The sequence below is a fragment of the Emericellopsis atlantica genome (assembly GCF_019669845.1).
Source record: "Emericellopsis atlantica unplaced genomic scaffold F5Z01scaffold_33, whole genome shotgun sequence".
In the NCBI taxonomy this organism is placed as follows: Eukaryota; Fungi; Ascomycota; class Sordariomycetes; order Hypocreales; family Bionectriaceae; genus Emericellopsis; species Emericellopsis atlantica.
The window spans coordinates 33,043-53,526 of NW_025764735.1; the positions used below are offsets into that span (position 1 = coordinate 33,043).

Genomic DNA, 20,484 nt, shown 5'->3' on the forward strand with positions numbered 1-20,484 from the left:
ATGTGTCGGTGATCATCCATCTGCTTCAAATCATCATCGCTCACTACACTCGAATCATAGACTTACCACAATCTCTCTCTTGCCTCGAGCCCCCATCATGGCCGTCATACACGTTGGTACGCCGCTCACCTTATGCTGCGTACCAACCCTCCCTAACACATGGCAGTCCTCTTCAAATTCAAGCCGTCTGTCTCGGACGAGCATCGAGCCTCGTTCGCAAGGGAACTCTCGACCCTGCGTGAGCTGCCCTGCGTCCTCAACAGACAGTTGTACGTCGGCGGGACTTCTGTCACCGATCCTATCGAGAAGAGCAAGGGCTTCCAGATGGCCCTTGTCAGCGTGCATCAGGATCTGGCGGCGCTGACAACGTACCAGGCCAGCAAGGAGCACGAGAGGTAGTTCAAGTGACTGAACGATAGACGAGTGAAACTGACCTCCCGCAGGGTGACTAGCACGTGGCTGTGGCCTTTCAAGGAGGATGTGACGAGATTCGATTTTGCAGTCGACCAAGATGTCGCTGGACTGGTTGCAGAGAAGATGGCAAGCCCAAAACAAAGAGATTGAGAGATCCAGAGACCAATAGCCCAGATAGATGATTCAGACCTGCTCACACACGCCCCGTAGACGACGTGATCCCCCCGTCCACAACAATCTTCTGCCCCGTGACGTACTGTGCCTCATCCGACGCCAGGAAGACCACCGCATTCGCCACGTCCCAAGCATCCCCCATCCTGCCCATGGGCACCTGCTGATCCCGCATCGCCTTGAACGCCTCGTACCCTCCCTCCACAGGGAACCTATCCGACAAGACCTTTGTGTACGGCGTCTCCATCAAGCCTGGCACCACAGCGTTGAGCCGGACACCCCTGGCCGCGTAGACGACAGCCGTCGCCTTGACAAACTGCAGAATGGCTGCCTTGGCCGTGTTGTAGGCAATCTGTGGCTTGCCAATATACCGCAGCCCCGCGATGCTGGACACGCACACAATCGACCCGGCCCCTTGCCTCTCCATGACCGGCAGCACGTGGTGGCACGCCAGGTACACGCTCTTCAGGTTGACGTCCATCTGCGCATCCCACACGTCCTCCTGCATCGTCGCGGCACAGCCTGGCTGCGAGAAGCCCACGTTGGCCACCAGAATGTCGATGCGCCCGTGCGCGTCCACGCACGCATCCACCGCTACCTTGACAGATGCGGACGACGTGGCGTCCATGGCGACGACCTTGCATTTGCCCCCGCCTGCCTCGATTGTTTCTTTTGTCTTGGTGGCCGAGGCGACTGTGCGGTTCCCGCCAAAGATGACGGCGCCCTGCTTGGCCAGCGTGACGGCGCAGGCCGCGCCGATGCCCCAGCCTTCCGATCCAGACTGGCCGAGGCCGATGACTAGGGCTATCTTGCCAGTGAGTTCGAGCATCTTGGGGCGATTTGTAGATCAGATTGGCGTCTAAACTAGAGTCCCTCAATGCCTTCTTGTAGGCAAACTCCTAGGGGGAAATGCTCTGCGGACGCGGAGTTCCTCCGTCACGCATTCAACAAACGGTGAATGTCCGAGGAAGTAGGAAGCCGGGAAGGGGCCGCCGTATTGGAACGACGCTTTCATCCCGTCGCTACCCAAGAGTATCGGGGAACCCCTCCACGCCGTTTGGTATAAAGTCATCGAACAAACTCCGTATCATGCTGTCCATGGCCTGCGAATCGGGCATAAAGTCGCCAAATCCCACACCCGCCAACGGATCGAACGTGTCCTGCCCAAAGAACGGCAGAGGCGCTTCGGCACCAGCCATCACGGGTGGTGCTGTGGCCATGTCGCCGCCATTGTCCATTTGCGGCATGAGCTGCGATCCGTCCCATGCCGTGTCCGCAGGCAGACTTCTCAACGCTTGTTGCTGCCGGGGCACTGCTGTGTCTGGCGCCCGCGTTCCCGCTGTCCTGTTGAGATCGCTCAGCCACTGCACCAGGGAGCGGACGAGATCGTGTAGGATGTCACGGCATCGCTTGGCTCCGGGCCAGTGCTCGCCCGTGGCGCTGAGGATGCCCAAACAGTCCCCCATGTCTGCGAGCAAGGTCTGGGGGTCCATCTCGCTCGCCAGCTCCGGCACGGCCTTGATGCAGTAGATCCGCGTGATGCAGCTGAGGACGAGGTGGTAGAATGTCTCCCAGCCGTGCACCAGAAGATTGTCCGTGTACAAAATCCCAAAAAGGCGCAGGTTTGTCGCCGCTGCCTCGTGACACTGGCGTAGCGCGTCCTTGGACGGGTCTGGTATCGCCGGACTCGGTCGGAGAAGCACCATCTTCAGGCTCTGACCCTGGATCTGGCAGATGGTGTGGATATACACATTGCTCGAGTTCTGCGGTGGCAGGTCCGCTAACCACTGGTCGAGTTTTCGAAAAGTGTTTCGCTGCCACTCTTGCAGATCGGCGGCGTGTGGAAACGCGTAGTATGGCGGATCGCGGCGGATACTCATGGCGACGTACTTGATCTCCGAGTTGAGCTTGGTGAGTCTGAACAGGTGGAGCGAGAAGGCTGCCGTAGAGGGCGTTGTTTGCCCAGACGACTCGCCCCCTGACACAGGAAAGTCATCGCTCAAAGTCTGAGGAAGCTATCACACCAGTCAGTCTCCGATTTTACGGTTCAAAGACGAAGATAGACACTCACTCGTAGATCACACGCTTCATCTCTCAAGCCGATAGGTCTCCCCATCATTGTGGCAACCCTCCTGTCCAGTATCAACACAACCCAGAGTATGCGGGTCCGCATCTCCTGCTCCAGCCCCGTCATTTCCGAGTTTGTGACAGCAGTAATGTTCCTCTGCAGGCCAAGATCGATGACGGCGGCAATGCACTGATAGTTGAGGTGCCACACACTGAGTTTCATGCTCGAGCTGTGTATCGTGAACACGAACAGCAGCAGGAGACACTGCAGTCCCTTGACTGACTTTTCCGCGTGGATGCGCTCCAGCAGCCGTAGAGCTGATAAGCAGTACGATTCAGCGGGAAGATGCACGCGGCGCTGGTGTGAGGCAACCATGGCGCCCAGCGCCAAGACCATGAAGACCTGAAAGGTATCTTGGTCGTCCATGTCAGGGTTCTCCAATACATGGGGCAGCCTGTCCCTGAATGTCGCCGCATGCAGTATCGGAAACTGGGGATGCACAATTTCAAAGTACTGGTCACACAGTAGCCTGGCCTGCGCAGCCGGTGGGAACGGTAACGGCCCTTGAAGCGCCTCGACAAGGTCCACGGGCATCGACTTTTCCGCATGGCTTGTTCCAGCTCCGAATTTGGAGCGCCAACCTGCTTCCTCGGGACGGTTGGTGGCCAACATCACCCGTGCCAGGAAGTAGCCACTCGAAGGTCCCAGATACCGCGGGTGCTGCGAAGCTTTGAGCGCCACGAGACCAATTTCATGTGATAGCCCATCCTGCACCCTCCCTCGGATCCTAGGGTTCGCGTCGACCTCATGAGAACGCTCAGGCTCGGAACGCGATGCCTCCACAGATGCAACAGGGGTCATCTCGGTCATTTCATGACCAACGTCGAGATCGTCGCCCCCCTGCGATAGGTCCACGTCTGGGCAACGGGCTTTGATAATGGATTCGAGCCATTGGACCCTATTCCGTAGGCTCTTGATTTGTCTGCCGCAGTATGAGTACTTTGCTTATTTATTCTCTCAATAGGCACATAGAGCGCCTAAGGAAGGGAACCCACGCTCGCGGGATATCTCCGAGGCGGACGCTGTCGCCATCGACACAGTCGACCGCAGCCTTTCGGCAATTGTTGCATGTCGGGACCTTGCCGTCGCACTCCTGGGCGTCAGCTATTTCGTCCGTGAGTTCCCCATCTCAGCTTACGCGAATTTTCCTGCGCTGACAGCGCGCGCATGCAAGGCGAAGCCTGAGGCTGCGGCGCGGCTCCTTTCCGCGAGGCTGTGATGGGCGCGATGCCTGCGAGTGTGCGGTCTCGTCATCGGACATTGCTGCTCGGCGGAAATGGCAGTGTTTGATATCAACTCTATCTCGCCATGGCGTATTTAGTACGTGTAGCGAGTCTCGACTGGCGTTGGAGGAGTTAAGAGCAGGTGGTCAAGGTGACTGATCACCGAGTCTTCGACTCCCTGATGACGTGACGGAGAAAATCCGTCAGACGCGGGGTAACTCCGGCGTCTGGACTACCGCATTTACTCAGAAAAGCTAAACACCCTAGTCCGTACGAGATAGTACATCTGTATTAATATTTACCTAGCATACTTAGTAATATAGGGCTTATTTAAGTCTTAATTATATCTTTGTTCTGCAGAGGCTAAGCTTCGCGGAGCTTAAGGGGTACAAGAGTAGCCTACATGTACATTGGCTGCGTGGAGTTGCAACTGTAGGGTAGGCAGCACGGCGCGAGTTCTTTCAGGGGTTCTGACTTCATGTCATGTGACGGTAACGATGTTAACAGCGATCGAACCTCCTACGTGTTCATTTTTGTCCCTTGTCTCTCAAGCTCTTTCGATAGTCTGCCTACCTCAAGATGATCACAGACGCGAGCCCGGACCCCGAGCCTATCCGATGACTGTAACTTCATGAAGCCATCTCCCATCGAAAACAAGCGGTGGAGGAGCAGGGCGTATCTGAACCCGTTAGGGCCCTCGACTTCCTCCCCCAAAGACCCTGCCCCAGACTCGGGAGCCTCTCTCGCCAGAGCAATCCTTTTGGTGCACGCGCAGGTTCCAGCCAGAACCAGTGTAGACGAGGCTTGCCTGGAGGCTCTTGTCCACCTTTTGCGTAGTGCCCCCGTCAAAGAGGCCGCGTGCATTGTCGGCATCGAGGCCTATGACATCCTTTCCTTTCCCAAGGGCCACGAGCTCCGCCATGTTCGAGCTCTTGACAATGGTGACGCCGGTGCGTGCGGCATCGACCATCACATACCCCAGGAAAGCGGCTGTGAGGACAATCTGTGCAGCCAGGACGGAAAGCCACGGCCAACGGACGACGACGATCAGTCCAATGCTGGCACGGCCTTTGACCTTTCCCTCTGGGCTCTCCTCCACCTGGCGAAGGCTGCGGCAAAAGATCCCATGGTCCAGGGGGCCTGCATGAGAACCCATGTCGGTGCGAATACTTACTAGTTACTCATGGCGAGGGCCATGTCATCTGCCAGGTCGATGACCTTGCGGTGCGCATACTCTTCCAAACGCTGAACGTTGGAAGATTCGTTGAAGGTCTGGGGCCAAAGGTCCGGGAGCAGTTGTCCGCCGAGGACGTCGTCTGCCGTTGTCCAATTCCAACGAAACTCGAACAGCGCAATGGGGCCGAAATCGAACGTGAACTGTTCCTCTCCCTCCGCATCGACCAGGGTTGCTTTAAGTTCCTCCGTGTCATACTCCCGGACGTCGATGGTCTCCCGCATCATGGTCGTGCGGGCGACAGCGTCCGTGACAGTCACATTGTACCTCCGAAGACACCATTGCCAGTTCACCTCGAACGCGCCGTACGCTCCGGTGCTGCCGGATGGGAGGGGACCAGGCGATCCCAAATCGTCCCTTTCGTCGACCTTGTACATGATCTGTTGCCGGGCGACGTATGTTCCTCCATGCTCGGTCAACAGATCCGTCGCAGAGTCCAATGCCAGGTACTTCACGGGGGTCCACGCCCCAATCCAGTTGGCATCGTATACCGTAAAATAATCACCCCACCAGTAATCACTTGTCGATCTCAACGTGATATTCCTCAGTTTGGGAAAGTAATCGTCGCCAGGCGGGGCGTGCTTCTGGTATGGACCCGGGAGGACCCTGCGCGCCTCTTTGAGGTCCATGGTCTGGATCAGCAGCGCACTTGAGATGTTTCTCGTGGTGGCACACACGGCGAGCGACTCAAAGGGATCCCATTGACAGCTGGCCGCAGGGCATTGCGGCTCCAGTTGTCCAATGATGCGGTCACGGCGGTCTAGTTCTGGCATCAACATGGTCTGCCGTCCGATCTGTCGGAGCATGTCCATGGTGGTCGAGTTACCTACCCCAGACGCCACGGCTCTCTTGGCGATGGCGCCTTGCACCACTTTGTAGGCGGGCGGCTCGAGCGCGATGGCGGCTTGGGTGAGAGGCGACGTTGCCAAGCCAGAAAGAAGGATCGCAGCGGCCAGCGTGTTGATGCCCAGCAGTCTTGCACAAGTCAGCTTCGCGTGCCCATATAGAAAGTTGATGCTGTTGTACGTGCCTCCCGCGCGTTGTGAGCAGCAGTTGCAGGGAGCCCATCGGTCCGCGACTCGCTTGGTCAAAGGCGTAGAGGTCGGCAAGTGGCCGCTCTGCCCGAGAGAAGGAGTTCCACTTGAGCTGCGATAACCCCTCGGAGATGGGGAGCACGGTGAGAGCCCTGCAGATCGTCGCGATGGTGGCGACCATGGTGGTGAGGTGACTGGGAGGAGACTCGCCGCTGTACATGCGCAGCAGACTGACAAGACCACCAAAGAGCCCGAATGCCAGAAGACAGCAGCCAAGCTCCTGCCACCACGCTTTGACATGGAAGAGGAACCCATGGCGTGGTCTCAATTGCGGCGAAGACGGAGCACCACGTTTATCGTGGCTCGATGCCGCCGGCTCTAGATTGGGCGCAAGTGAGGTGTATCCAGATGTATGATTATGCGTGGCAGTAGCCGCAGTGATCCCTACAAAGGACTCATCCTCGTGGTCGTGGTCGTGGTCGTCGCCCGCGCGTGGTCTGTCGCGGTGCCTCTCGGGGGGATCATACAAAGGGAGCTCGCGCCCCCGGCTGGCGCGGGCCAGGTTCTGCAGACTGATGTCGTCCGATTCAGGGTCGAAGGAGTTGTGGCCTGTCTGCGAGCTGTGGTCGTGGGATATAGAGCCGATCGCTTTGCGGGAGATCGAGGCGCGAACGACCATTTTTCAGTCCTTTGCTGGTTCACTGCTTCATTCCGAGACTGTGGAGCGTGGCCATGAGCAGGAGAGGACTGCAGCCCAGCCATGCGAATTAACCTCGATGGGAATACGACATGACGGCTCTGCCTCGTTGCTCTTCAAAAAGTGGGCAGCGGCGCAGCGCCCTACTGACCCCTGCTGCATAAGCGAGATCACAGGCTGACTGACTGTGTTGCATGCTAAGGTTGTTGCAGGCATCAGGAGTCAGGGTGGCTGGGGTCGCTAGCCCTATGGCGAGGTATAGCACAAGAAGCCCCGATGGAGTTACGTGTATAGGGCCGTATAAGGGGGAAAACCTTCGCAGCCGTAATATTCCTAGAAAGATTAAGAGATTAATATGGGTACTAAGTGCCCCTATACTTATAGCTCCCTAGCGCCCTCGTTTCATTATACATATTTTTTACTCTTTTTATTGACTCTAGTTCTAATAATTTTATTTTTTTTTAGCTTTAGATAATTAATAGCCGAGCCAAGACTTTGGCCATTGGGGCAGGGGTTGTTAGATCCGGTCCATAGAGCGTGTGCTTTTCAGTTCGTAGAGAAACAAGTTTCCCCTTGCACTGTTCAAGATTTACTCGACTTTCGAGAACGATCAATTATTGACCTATACCAATTTCCAAGAAAGTAGCCAAGTGGTTGGTAGGTGGGATCCTCCTGGTTCCCTTCGTTGTGCTCGTTGATGTAGGCACAGATGTGAATATATTTCACCCTCATGTCAAGGTCTTCGCTCTCGAAGTTGTGCGTGTCCTAGTTGCGATCTATGACTGTAGAGGGTCAGCTTCATGCTGGTTTATTATGAAGAGTATGAAGCTACTTGCCTTGTAGGAGTACATTATACAAGAGTAAACAGAATGGAGGTAAAGTCTATTGTTTTACTATACTAGTCTGAAATTCTAAGGTAAGGTACAGTAAGTCTCTCTTACTCTCACTCTTAGTTCAAACTCTCCTCACGTAAGTGTCAAACATATTCACAACTTGGGACTGAAAGGTTTTGGATACTGTTGGTATTCGCAATACGGCACCGACAAATTACCCACAACAGCTGCTGCATGACTCTGTGAGCCGTACAAACTACAAAGCCCCCTCGTCCTTCAATCCCTGGAATATTCTCCAATTCCAATATGAGTGTCAATACGCGCACAAAGCACATGTGGTATCTTCGCTCCTCCCCGTCGCAATCCCTCTCTCCAGTTGTCATCCTTCCGGGAATATCATGTCCTATTTCCTTCCTCGCGGTCGGTATATGCAAGCGTATATGCAATGACGATAGCAAACAAACGTATACGGAAAAAATATGTGATGTTGAAGGAAAGAAAGTCGCAGCCCTTTTTTCCCTCATCACATACAGCAGCGGCGCGGAATGGCGACGCCTAAAGTCGACGCAAGTCATGTAGACCACATATCTCAGATTAAGAGCCTCAGACAGTTGCCTTCTTCTCATCATCAATGTTGTCGCTGCGAGATGACCGCTTGAGGGCAGCCTTCTCAGCATCGCTCTCGGCATCCGCGCTTCCACTCTCACTTGACTGGCCGATGGTGAAGTAGTGGCCAAAGGTGCGCGTCTCGAGGTCGACGCCTTTGCTGGCGTGCTTGGCCTTGCGGCGGAAGTAGACACGCTTGGCGAACTTCCAGGCCTCAATACCCATAAAGAACAGAATCGACTCCACAAACACGATACCCCACTCCCAGTCGATGCCGGTGTGCTTGAAGGCGTAGTCGGAAAGGCCAGGAATATAGAGGATAGGAAACATGGTGACGATGCCACCGATGATAGCCCAGAAGAGAAACTGGTTGCGCCAGACATCGTGGAACCACTGCGTAAAATACTTCTTGCTGCCAGGCTGCATGCGAAAGAAGGAGCGGCGCATGTTCACCATCTCCCAGGCCAAGAACAAGGCGAACCAGGTAAGTGCAGCGAATGTTGTGGCACGCGCACGGAACACAATCTCGCAACCATTTTCGATCCGTTCGTTACAGTTGGTGCCAATGTCAGCTTTGCCGGCACCCCAGCCAAAGAGAACGAGGGTGAAGGCCGTCAGGCACAGAGCAGCGAGCCAGAGGCCGTAGACAACCATGTCGCACAGCAGTTCGGGGGTGAAGACGCCTTGTTTCAACTGGGAGATGTTAGCACCGCACACTCTCGACAGGGGAGTTATTTGCAACTTACGTTCTGGGGAGGCCTGTCCATGATATCAGGCACGGCGACTTCGAAACCAAGACCCATGTCAGGGAAACCAGAAGTAATCATGATGATCCACATAATCTCGACGGGCGAGATAGGGAACACGGAGATTTGGTCTTTGTCTTTGAACAAGAGACCGATGAGCAAGGTGAGGGCCTGGCCAAGGTTCTCCGCCAACACGTGGAGGACAAACTTTTGAATGTTATCAAACATGCGGCGGCCCTCCTCCACAGCGTTGAGGATAGAGGCGAAGTTGTCGTCTGTGAGAACAATATCGGAAGCCTCCTTGGCCACGTCGGATCCAGCTTGACCCATGGCAATACCGACGTCGGCACGCTTGAGCGAGGGAGAATCATTCACACCATCACCCGTCATGGCGACGAAGGCCTTGCGTCTGTGCAGAGCCTCAATCATACGGACCTTGGTCTGGGGGGCGCAGCGAGCAATGACAAGAGGCAACAGAGGCAGTTTGTCAATCTCATCGTCAGTGAGCTTATCAAAGTCGGAGGCAGCCATCACCATGGTCTTGGCCACATCAGCAGCAATCTCGTTGATACGCGATGGCAGGATGCCGACTTCGAGGGCGATGGCACGAGCAGTCTCAGGGTGGTCGCCCGTGAGCATGTGAACACCAATGCCAGCCTGGTGGCAGGAGCGGACAGACGGGGCGGATTCGGGACGGGGAGGGTCATAGAGACCAACCAGACCACGAAATACAAGGTTCTCTTCAAACTCGCTGCGCTCGAGTTCGGCCTCGTTGTCGTCGACGTGACGGAAATCGGTGCGGGAGGCAAGGGCAAGGACACGAAGACCAAGCGAAGCCATGGCGACCATGTTCTTGAGGACTTCCTCCCTCACAGACTCGGGGAAGTCGATGATCTCGTCGCCACACTGATAACGGGGGCAAGAACCGATAACGCGCTCCACGGCGCCCTTGGTGAAGACATGCTGCTTGTTGGCGTGGCTGTCGTTGAAGATGACGGACATTTTCTTGACATCCGAGTCAAAGGGGAATTCAGCAACCTGCTTCCACTGAGCGTTCTCGCCGGTGGACAGACCCAGGCGGTTCCAGCCAAAGCGGGACGCGTACACCTGGATAGCAATCTCGGTTGGGTCGCCGCGTGCGTGCCATTCATTGTTAACCTGGGTAACCGAGGCCAAGTTCGCGAGAGAGGCGACGTTGAGGTATTCGCGGAGAGTGGTGTCCTTCTTCACAAGCTCGTGACCATCAAAGACCTCACCGTCGGCTTCCTTGGAAGTGAAGTCAATGTTGCGAGGCTCTTCGGGGTTGAGGCCCAAGTCACCCTCAGTAGGGTTGAAGGGTTCGTTCGTCGTTCCGACAGAGTAGGTGCCGCGACCAGGAATCCAAGCCTTCTTGACAATCATTTTGCCTTGGGTCAAGGTTCCGGTCTTGTCGGAGCAGATATCTATACTTGTCAGCGGAGCAGAAGGGAGAGGCGAGGAGGATACGTACTAGTGACACCACCAAGAGCCTCGAGAGCCTTGAGGTTACGAACAATGACGTGGCGCTCAACCATGCGCTTGGTGCCAGCCGACATGGTGATGGTCAAAACAACGATGAGGGAAGCCGGGATCATAGAAACACCAGTAGCGACGGCGTAGATGACGACTTGCTGGTCAGACTTCCAGTCGTTGGCAGCTAAGACAATGATGGCGCAAATGACAGCGGTGCCGAGAAGCAGCAGAGCGAGCTTGGCCAGCTTGCGTTGAAGGGGTGTGCCGACGTTGACACCAAGGAACCGCCCGACGGCATCACTACCAGTCAGGGTCCAAGCCTGGACATAGCGACCGAAAGAGGTGCTGCCGTCTTCGCGCCGCTTGGGCTCGCGACGGCGCGAATTTTTACCACGCAGAGCAGCGGCAATTTGGCCGATTTCCGTGTACAGACCAGTGGCGAAGACAATACCACGGGCTCGGCCCTTGGTGACAGTGGAAGAGCTATAGGCAACATTAAGACGATCGCCAGGGCCAGTGTCATCGGAGAAGACGCTCGCAATTTCCTTTCGGACAGGTAGCGACTCGCCGGTGAGGAGGGCCTCGTTGGTCTCAAAGTTAACGGCCTCGATAAGACGCACGTCAGCGGGGATCGTGTCGCCCGTCTTAAGCTCGACCAGGTCGCCAGGAACAATCTCGGCCGTCGGAACCGTTTCGTTATTGCCGCTGCGGACCACTTGGGCTGTGGGAGACGACAGAGAGCGAAGGGAGTCCATGGTCTTGGCAGCCTTGTATTCCTGCACGAAGCCGACGGAGATGTTGAGGGCGATGACGGCGACAAGCACACCACCTTCAATCCATGACTTGATACCGAAAGAGGCGCCAGTAGCGAGAATGAGAACCTGAAAAATGCATGGTAAGCGAGCGGCTCGACAGATGGCAGCAATTCAGCGTGTATGTGAAAAATGGTGGTGTTGTGGCTTGGTGAGGTGAAGTTGCAGGCAAGGGTGAGATCAGCGGCTGAACGGTCGCTCCTGCCCCCTGTTAAGCATGGATTTAAGGTTCCTCCTGCCTTGCCAGGGTCAACTGTCAACTCCACTCCGAGAGCGGAGCCCGCGCCAGGCATTGCGCCACGACGCGATCAAGCAATTATGTCATTCGCCGATCCAGACAATTGCAGTACTCATTGATAAGGTGATTGTGGTGTTTGCGTTGAGAAGGAAAATCTGGACGTACCATGGTCAAGGCGTTGGCAATCTGACCGACAAAGATGCGGACTGGCTGCACGCCCTGCGTCTCACCAAACTCATTGCGCCCGTACTTCTCCAGGCGCGTCTTGTGCTCGTCATTGGTGAGACCGTTCTGTACGTCAGCGCCGAGCTCGCTAGCGACCTCCTCAAAGGTGAGGGCGTGCGCGGGCTTGCTCATGGGGGTGTTAGCCTGGCCCGAGACGTGGTTGGCCACGGCCTCGTCTTCACCATTCTTCTTTCCCATGATGGCGAATTGGCTTTCGTCGAGACTGCGTAGCTCGCATGGACGTGCGGCGCGACAGGAAAGGCAATTGACGGTGGGGCAGCAGAAAGGTTGAAACTAAATCCCCGGCTTCGATTGAAGGATAAAACGACTAAAACGCACTACCAACCAACGCAGATTGCTAGTTTACGCAACTACATAGGCGGTTTCGAACGGACGGCGTTGTTCCCCGCGTTCTCGGTGGTTTGAGTTTCGATTGGGCGACGGGAAGGTGACAGGTCTCTCTGGTTGATCTCTCTCCTCAAGGATGTGTTGTTGATCTCTTGTTCCAAGCCAATGGACAAGGCGAAGACGGATGAGGGGAGAGGCGAAGATGACGACTTCTGCTTGGGGAAGGAAGAGAAGAAGAAAGAGAATGAAGAGGAGAAAGAGGAAGAGGAGAGGAGAGTAAAAGAGACTTTGGTACCTGGAATGCATGGCATTTATTTAAGTTGCCGTGTTCGGCTCACCTCTGCTTCTTGAACATGGATGCGTGGGCTTGGGTGAAGCCGGTGTTGGTGGGGGGCCCCGTACATTAGACAAGCCTTAGAACGTGCTTAGTGCGTCTTCCTGGTCGTGTAAGTGGGTAGCGATGCCATCCTTCTTGGAGCATGGCGTACCCTTGTCTTCTTGCCGGCGCATCTTGCACTGTCAACTGTTTTTGTCGCCTTTTTTGCCGGATCTTCCCAGGTCCTCGAGGTCGACGACGCGTGTTGCCCGTTACCAATTCAAGGGAGACAGACTTCCCGATATGAAGGGTACCATTGAACAACTATTCGAGAGGGAGCATTCGGCTTCGTGATCCTCGTGGCCGTTAATCTTCATTCCATCTATCTTCCCCCCGGCTCATCAAAGTGAGGCTACTGGCTGTCATGCGCTGGGATGCACAACCACCAGCGACAATGACCTCATAGCTCGGCTCCCACCACAATATCGCGAGCCATACCACGAAACCCTGCTAAATATCTATACTCCCTGTCAAATGGTCATCAGGCCATTGTCGACGGGTCTTTAAGCAAGTTGCACATTGGTGCGGTTTCTGTTGTTGAGTGACGAACCCCCCAAGCAAGCCCAAGTGAAATGCTGTCCTGGGATTGTCTCATCGGCTCAAGGTCCAGTCTTCAGTCCTCGGGCGCGTGGTGTCTTGCCTGGTCGAGTCGCTCCGCGCTGTCTGACAACAGTGCGTGTCCGTGTCACTGCAGGCGCATGCAGCCTCCCACGGGAAGACGATCGAGCAACTGGAGTACCGGTGACAGACTATCCCGTGTGGCAGGTTGCAACGCTGTAGCCGACCGCTTTTGTGTCGGCGCCTCCTGGAGTCCCGATCAGGGACAGATTAGCGGCGCCCCGGACCCAGTCGCTCGAGATACGTGGGCCCAAGTTTCTTTCAACGTCGGATCACAGAGCCTCAATGGAGCAACTGTTCCTATTTATGCCATGTCGTCATTCCAGTCCTCGCCGTGTAAGTCACGGGCAGCCGATGGTGTCAAGCAACGTCTGGACGTTCGGAAGATCTCTTCTCGACTACGGTTAATACGCTAGACTATTAGCATCTAGCAACGATGGTCCCCTCGACGTTTCCTCGCCTCGGACTGGGCTGCACCGATAGAGTTCGCATCGACAGATGGCGTCCGAGCCCCTCACCCCCCCCATTCCGGTGCACCCGTCAACTATCATCCGTGCGTCGTACGTCTCCCCTCGGTCGAACCATCATCAGCATTGCCCTACCGATGATCATTTCGTATGTACGACTTCGCACCAGCGCATCTGCGGTTCAAAGGCGGGGCTGCCTGGGCGCTCTCCAGTCTGCGTCTCTTGTTAATTCTACTGTAGGATGATGCCCCAAGAGCTCAGTGTGGATGATCGATCCACCCGTGCACCGACTTGCCCTCTCATTTCGAAAATGCGATGCAGGCAGCCTTGGCGCGCCACGCTCTGTGACTGACTGTCGTCACCCAAGGAATATTGTCCGCCTCGGGCGCCAATTGGCGAATAAGGTTAACCACGCGGTTCGATCCCTTTGGCGCAGCCTCCACAGCGGAGAACGAGGGGCCCCACCAGCTGATAAGACAGCTTGACGTGCGCGGCAGTGGCTTCATACTCATCAGCGTGGGAGATCTCAACCCTTTTCTGCTTGGGCTCCGCGGGAGAGTGAGGGGATGAGCGTGCTAATAGGAAACATTGACTAAGAATCGTATGCAGCCCCCATGGATAGCAAGGGTTCAAGACCCCAGGGCTCGAGTGCAACAGCTGCAGCACGGCTCAGCCGTGCGAGACTTGCATAACTTGTCGTTTGGCAATAGGTTGCCGACCAAGTCATATGAGCGACGTCGCTGTGCATCCAATATGGTTTCCTACAAGGTCATTGCACGTCACGGTACAGATAGGCTGCAGATGAGAGTGACGGTAGACCAGCGCCCTCCCTCCTTCACTGGCATAATTTGGCCGCTGCAATGAGCAGACCTGTGGTCGATGTCTCAACATCGCCGGTTGTTCCGGCAATAACCTTAAAACGTCGAGGATAATTAGTCTGTCTGTTGTGCAGTAGTCTGTCAACGACGACACGGACGGAGAATTGGATATGGGGACCGGATCCACCCTTGTCCTTGGCTCAGGCGCGGAGCCGCGTAATGGCCTCAACTTGCCTGACTCGCACGTAATACCCATCTCACCTGGACAACAGACTCCATAGCTTCTCTGCTTCTCAAGGTAGTTGGAACTTCTCAGTGTATAACCCATGTTCATGTCAAGACTCAAGCCGACCACCGTCGTATCGACCACGATCTACACCAGGATGCTCGACGAGGTGACAGATCGCTCGTGGGGAGTCAGCCCAGTTTCCCCACGCAGAGGCGGCAAAAAAGCAGTTCAGCCTGTCACGGGCATCACTGCCAGTCCCACGAACGGAGCAGCCTGAACTTGAGGTGATGACGACGATGCGCCCCGCTCACCGACACGCAAAGAGGGGTCAGCTGACTGTTGGAATCTTTTTGGAAGCACGATCGAAGGAAACGGGGCACTTATTGGTTCTAGAGGTGCTGGAGCAACGCACAGACCACTCCATCTACGTGTACAGGCTGTACGAACGAAGGGGTTATCTTCGCACCGGAGGATGGGGGTAAATTGCGTTCCACCCGTCCGGCGTGCATGAGGCTGAAGAAGAAAAGGGAAGGACGTCGAAGAGAATGTTGCGGAAGATGGGGGCCCTGCTTGGTTCAGGGAAAGTTGTGTTTAGACGCACAAGACAAATACCGACTTGTAAAGACCGAAACACCTGTTCGTAGGCTCTGTCGGCTCTAAGTAACCATTCAAAGCCTTTTGCTGTCAATTACATCCAGACAAGGGTGCTCCTCTCGGGTAACTCTCGCCAACGCGGCCCTTATGGACCGGCAATGGTGGTCGTACTCCGTATTCCGTATCCACGCCATTGAGGCTCGGCGGCGGCGAGATTTAAGCTTGAATTGCAGCATGCGTGCCGTGTTTCTCGGAACGTGTCCCAGCCTGGCTGGTCCCTTGGCGCCGCCTCCTGACTGGCCACAGCGATTTCTTAGGCCCATACCCTGGTCGTTCGTTTGCTTCACCATCGGCCTGGCGAGCGATAGGCACTTGCCAATGCGTGCTGGCCAGTAAACGAGTTTCCATCACTGATGGCGCTTAGTTGGCTTTATTGACTCACTTCATGCTCCGCGCAAGTGGCAGTTTCGCTCAAAGGGAGGAGCTGTTGAAGTCTCTCAGGGCCTTGGCGGACGTGGAGACGCATGGGAATGAGCGCATAATTAACATGCCAGCAGTCCTAGACGGTCCTGAACTGTTTTGGACAATGCAACAGCATTAAGCTTATTTTTCCAGCGTCTCCTCTTTCTGTCGTTCTGCCGGCTGACCTCTTCGTCCAGACCGTTCCGGCCTAGTCAGAGGTGCCAGACTCGTCACTCAACTCTTTTGGCAGCATGAGGCAGTGGAGGGTTGGAGAAGCTGAACAGCCGGAGCCCAACAAGTCAAGTGACCACGCAACCAGGGGGGGTCTTCCCCGCCCAATCGAGGCCGCGTGAGCTGAAGATGGTGACCCCAGTTCTCCAGCTCCACGACTCCCTGCCGACTGCGTCACGCCATTTCCTCGTTTTCGGTGATCAGGTCCAATGATAAGGCGACCAGACGGCCGAGAGGACGTTGGAATGATCGAGACCGGCGCTGGACTGCTTGTCGGCAGCAGAAGCGCACGCTCCAGCTATCAGCTCGAGCTGCTGCGCACGTATGTATCCGGTATCACATTGTGACACGGCAGCTCGACGGATCCCCGCACCTTCCGGCCAATGCACGTCGCCATTGACTTCAACGTACGGTGAAGGGATCGCCGTCGTGGTAGTGTCTATGATGTGATGTCAGCACTGTGAATTGTCACAGCCAGCCAGCGGTGACGCGAGTAACTAGGGTATAATACTCAATAGACGAGCGACCGTGTGTGTTTGAACAATAGGCGAATCTTGAATGGAGGCATCCCGTGTGACCAGGTGACCGAGTTTTAGTGGCCGATTGTGGGGGAAGTGGTGCGACCATGATAGCGGCAGCCCAACTCCAAGCTAAGGTACTGAACTCTCCCACGTAGTCCTCTTCCACGCATCAATTTTATCGCGGTGGCTGGCCTCCTTCTCGATCTCCAAACTCCTTGCGTCGGAATCTGCACCACATCCTCTTCAATTTCCCAGCATCAAGGGCGTGTTGGCTGGGATGCCACGATCTATTGTCGGTGCCGTCGCGAATCGCGCCCTGCCCCACTGAAGGAAGCTTCGCTTTGCCTACCCGAGGCGCAGCTATATTCTTACGTGAACCGAGACGTTTCGTCGAAATTCATCATGGAGGACCTGAGCATTGTGCTCGTTGTTATTTTTTGTCTTATTTTTATCATCGCGCCGCTGTGAGTAGAGTGAACCTTTTCAATCGGGCCGTGGCAGACACGCCTCCGCCATCACTCGATAGGGCTGTGTTAAACATGACGTATTATACAGAACGGGCGCCATCTCTTCCTACCGGCGATCGAATCGTGCCTTGAGCGCAGTCGACCCTGGACCAAAACAGCTGGGACGTGCACGGAGGAAGTTAAGTACTGTGACCGCGTGCTCGACGCATCCTGTAGAGGATACCGAGGCCGCAGCTGCTCAGCTGGACCTTGGAGAATGGTACGGCTCACCTTTGGACCACACACTCCTTCCCCTAGCTTCTTGAAAATGAGCTGACGACGTCAAGTCCCATTTGCATCGGCCCCTTGGTCCCCGAACCGGCACACATAGATGGTGGCAGCATACGGCTCGCGCTCGACGAACTCACCACGGCCGCAGCGAGTCGACAAAGCAAGAGGGTCAGGTTCTGCCGGGGCAGACTGAGTTTCAAGGGTGCATTGCCTACGACCGTGTCGCCGACGACATGCAACGGTGATGCCGCGGAGGAGGTGGTGGACGACGTGTTGACCCTGAACAGCTGCGGTCATGCATTCCACGCACGATGCCTCGCGAGCTGGTTCCTAATTGAGCGGTTCGACTGCCCGGTGTGTCGCGTCGTGTACTATCGCAGGCCATCGTTCCCGGACAGGGCGGTCGCGATGCCTGGTATCTATATCGGGACGCGTGGTGGACGAGTGCTGGGGTTGGGGTGAGTGGACGCAGGCGCACAGGATGACTTTCAGAGATACCCCCTTTATTTTTATGAGTGCGCTACAGCGGGACAGACTTCAGTGGCCCGCGCCATGTAATATTGCAAGTACATGTGGCATTTATCATTGTTTTTCGTGGAGTGTCCCTCACAACGTGGCAAAAGGTAGGGAACTCTGATCATGACTCGTGCTTTCATGCCACCTTGCCAGGTGTGTCTATTGTACAAGTTGACTATGATGCCCTGATTATCTTGTACAGGTGAAGAGCTAGAGCGAAATCTGCAGCAACACAACAGGGCCTCGTTCACTAGTCAGGAGTGCAAAAGAGCCTCTTCATGGCCGAATTCCCCTGTGAATAATGTCCTCTGACAACAGGGATGAAGCTATGGGGACATTGCAGTTATTCCATGAGCTTGTGGATGACTTCGAGCTCAGTCTGCCAGTGACAATGGCGAGTTCGGTTTGACGTAGGGAGAAGTGTAAACCTCTGGCACGGTAGCTGATGAGAACATGAAGGCTCCAATATACCCCAAGGTGAGCCACGATTCATGGAGGCGTCGTATTTGAGATGGGGAGAAGACTGAATAAGATCAAGCATGAAAAGACCGAGTTAAAAGTACTTGGCGGCTCAAAGCTTGAACGAGGTGGACTTGTGTGTGCCGAAGGGCTCAGCATAGAGAGTAAACGGGTCTTCGTGAGCCCCTGAGAGTGCGCAGAATGGCGATATTGCCGCCAGTGACCTCAGGTCTTGACAAGAAACTTTCACGAAGACACCACATCTCAATGGAAGTATATCGATTGTGACATTCAGGCATGAACAAACAGCTCATCAGGCTTCACTTCCCTTTGCAAGCCCATAATCGACCAGCAAGCTCTACCGCTGACTCCCGCGGGCTTCTAGGTTCAATGCAGGTTCAGCAGACTTAGGATATATTGTCAGGCAGAACACGCGCGTAAGTTACATATGTACTATATCCCGCTGTCCATAGTCAGAGACCTACAGTAGCATCCGGATATACGGCAGTGACGGCACTGTGTTTGAGACGTCCTCATGTGTCAGTTTGGATTTGCCGTTGAAGTTTCGGACTGGGGTACATCTTTTGCCATATATCTGGCCATTCAATGTGGAAGACAGTCCTCAGGCCATAGATCCGTCCCTATGGATACATACTTCAGCCCATTAGCCACCGCTGCTTGCCGAGGTAAGTGCCAATGCACGTGTCGAGGAAGAGAAGTCAAGATGTGAACCGTAAACGGCACCCATCAAAGTAACGTATTGTGCGGCTCATCAGGAAACTCGGCCGGATGGAGGCCATTGCGTCTATAGTTGACAGCGCTATCACGACTCCAGCAGCCGCGGCGACCAATGGGCACGTCTGCCGCTCGTGCAGACGCCATTGACAGCCAACAGGGTCACGGTGCTATACCAAGATTGTACAGCAACTCGCGCGCCTAGGAGGGGATCGACATGCTCCCGCCCAGTGAGGCCGCCACGAACGGAACACAAAAGTACTGCCTGCGAGACGATGCGTACCCTGCAATTCGGAGAAATGTCGAAAAAAGGCTCGAGATGCAGAGCACAGATCAATGGACTTTTTTCAATGCATGGCATCGTGTCGGCCCTCGGCAGGATTGGGTATTCGCTCTGTCTGTCGCGGCAACCGTAGCCTCTTCTGTGCGTAATTCCAGCGTCCCATCAGGAATTGAGGATGGGGGCGGCTGTGCAACTGCCATGTCGATTGCCGGATCGGCAGCGCCATGGTGATATCGAGCTAGCCATGTTCCTCCTGATGCCGAGACATTCGCCTCTGCGACGTCTGCGTGTCCCAGTCGGTAGGGTTTTCTCCATCACGCCGACAGGCGAAGGCTGGAGTGGAGGTTGGACGGCGGGATTGGAATCTTCAGCAGGAATCCCGTCCGCCCTATTATCCACTGGAAGGATCCGCATCTGCAGCAGCTGCAGCGGCTTCCAGTGAGGATTCCTTTCGTCAATTAGGGCCGGGGACGGACAATCGGGGCGCTAGGGTACCCGGGGCTCCACCACCACCACCACCACTACGCCGGAACTGCGACAGTGAGCAGTGAGCACTAATTGATGGAATTGTGGTACGTACACTGCTAGCACAAATTGCTAGGTGCTTTTGCGGCGGACGCGAGTAAGCAAATGCTGACCTTTTGTCGACCGAGGTAAGTGATTTCCTGGCCCTCTGCAACGGGCCTGGATAGCTGCCGATTCGCCGTCCGACCGCAGGATTCATCCTGCCCGTGGCCCTGCACATATAGGAGCCCAGCGGCGAGTCAGAGTGGAGCGCGCCTAGCCAGGCAGCCGACGAACGCACGAACAGGCTAAACGCTCACCAGCAGCAGGAGCAACCCAGGGGGATCACATTCCTCCCAGTCGACCTCCTTGTATTGCTCATAGTGGGCTGCTGAGCCAGTCTCTCCCCCCAACCCAACCGCCGGATCTCCCTCCGCAACCCGCCTCGCCTCGATTGCGACGCTGTCATACGGCTGCATGTTGTCAGAGCTGCAGCCTCTTTGCTTCCCCAGCCCTGCTTCATCTCGCTCCGTCTGCATCTGGACGACGGGCTCTCCGCTATCGCTATCGCCCCCCCTGCCGCCCCCTTCTCCAATGCTTAGTCGACCACCTGAAGTGGCTTGCCCGTCCTTTTCACCAGCCCAACAACATCCACGCACGGTGCGGCGGCTGTAAAATCTCTGTCACAGACGATAGTGTTGTCGGCTGGGTCAAGTGTTGACCCATAGGCTCCA

At 55.6% G+C, this 20,484-nt stretch overlaps 7 protein-coding genes across 7 annotated transcripts; 3 read left to right on the forward strand and 4 right to left on the reverse strand.

The window, feature by feature from the left end:
• Positions 1-97: 97 nt before the first annotated feature.
• F5Z01DRAFT_677525 (stress responsive A/B barrel domain-containing protein) lies at positions 98-564 on the forward strand (the record flags this gene model as incomplete). Its single annotated transcript, XM_046265361.1, has 3 exons — positions 98-116; positions 167-395; positions 444-564. The coding sequence occupies 3 exons, from the start codon at positions 98-100 to the stop codon at positions 562-564; spliced, it is 369 nt and encodes a 122-aa protein (XP_046114628.1).
• F5Z01DRAFT_343725 (oxidoreductase ucpA) lies at positions 312-1,510 on the reverse strand. The gene has a single exon (XM_046259222.1). It carries the CDS (start codon positions 1,412-1,414, stop codon positions 608-610), a length of 807 nt encoding a protein of 268 aa, XP_046114629.1. The 5' UTR covers positions 1,415-1,510; the 3' UTR covers positions 312-607.
• Positions 1,511-4,116, reverse strand: F5Z01DRAFT_343724 (fungal-specific transcription factor domain-containing protein). The gene is made up of 4 exons (XM_046259221.1): positions 3,852-4,116; positions 3,709-3,803; positions 2,657-3,635; positions 1,511-2,600 (listed from the first exon to the last, which is right to left on the reverse strand). The coding sequence occupies exons 1-4, from the start codon at positions 3,972-3,974 to the stop codon at positions 1,608-1,610; spliced, it is 2,190 nt and encodes a 729-aa protein (XP_046114630.1). The 5' UTR covers positions 3,975-4,116; the 3' UTR covers positions 1,511-1,607.
• A 300-nt stretch (positions 4,117-4,416) lies between these two features.
• On the reverse strand, positions 4,417-6,883 carry F5Z01DRAFT_693670 (uncharacterized protein; the record flags this gene model as incomplete). Its single annotated transcript, XM_046266224.1, has 3 exons — positions 4,417-5,045; positions 5,111-6,159; positions 6,197-6,883. The coding sequence occupies 3 exons, from the start codon at positions 6,881-6,883 to the stop codon at positions 4,625-4,627; spliced, it is 2,157 nt and encodes a 718-aa protein (XP_046114631.1). The 3' UTR covers positions 4,417-4,624.
• A 1,442-nt stretch (positions 6,884-8,325) lies between these two features.
• F5Z01DRAFT_343902 (putative sodium P-type ATPase) lies at positions 8,326-12,132 on the reverse strand. The gene is made up of 4 exons (XM_046259225.1): positions 11,793-12,132; positions 10,576-11,458; positions 9,087-10,528; positions 8,326-9,033 (listed from the first exon to the last, which is right to left on the reverse strand). The coding sequence occupies exons 1-4, from the start codon at positions 12,048-12,050 to the stop codon at positions 8,338-8,340; spliced, it is 3,279 nt and encodes a 1,092-aa protein (XP_046114632.1). The 5' UTR covers positions 12,051-12,132; the 3' UTR covers positions 8,326-8,337.
• Positions 12,133-12,881: 749 nt separating this feature from the next.
• On the forward strand, positions 12,882-13,768 carry F5Z01DRAFT_343917 (uncharacterized protein). The gene has a single exon (XM_046259226.1). It carries the CDS (start codon positions 13,149-13,151, stop codon positions 13,608-13,610), a length of 462 nt encoding a protein of 153 aa, XP_046114633.1. The 5' UTR covers positions 12,882-13,148; the 3' UTR covers positions 13,611-13,768.
• A 3,002-nt stretch (positions 13,769-16,770) lies between these two features.
• On the forward strand, positions 16,771-17,914 carry F5Z01DRAFT_343966 (uncharacterized protein). The gene is made up of 3 exons (XM_046259227.1): positions 16,771-16,980; positions 17,072-17,242; positions 17,310-17,914. Exons 1-3 carry the CDS (start codon positions 16,919-16,921, stop codon positions 17,713-17,715), a joined length of 639 nt encoding a protein of 212 aa, XP_046114634.1. The 5' UTR covers positions 16,771-16,918; the 3' UTR covers positions 17,716-17,914.
• Positions 17,915-20,484: the final 2,570 nt, after the last annotated feature.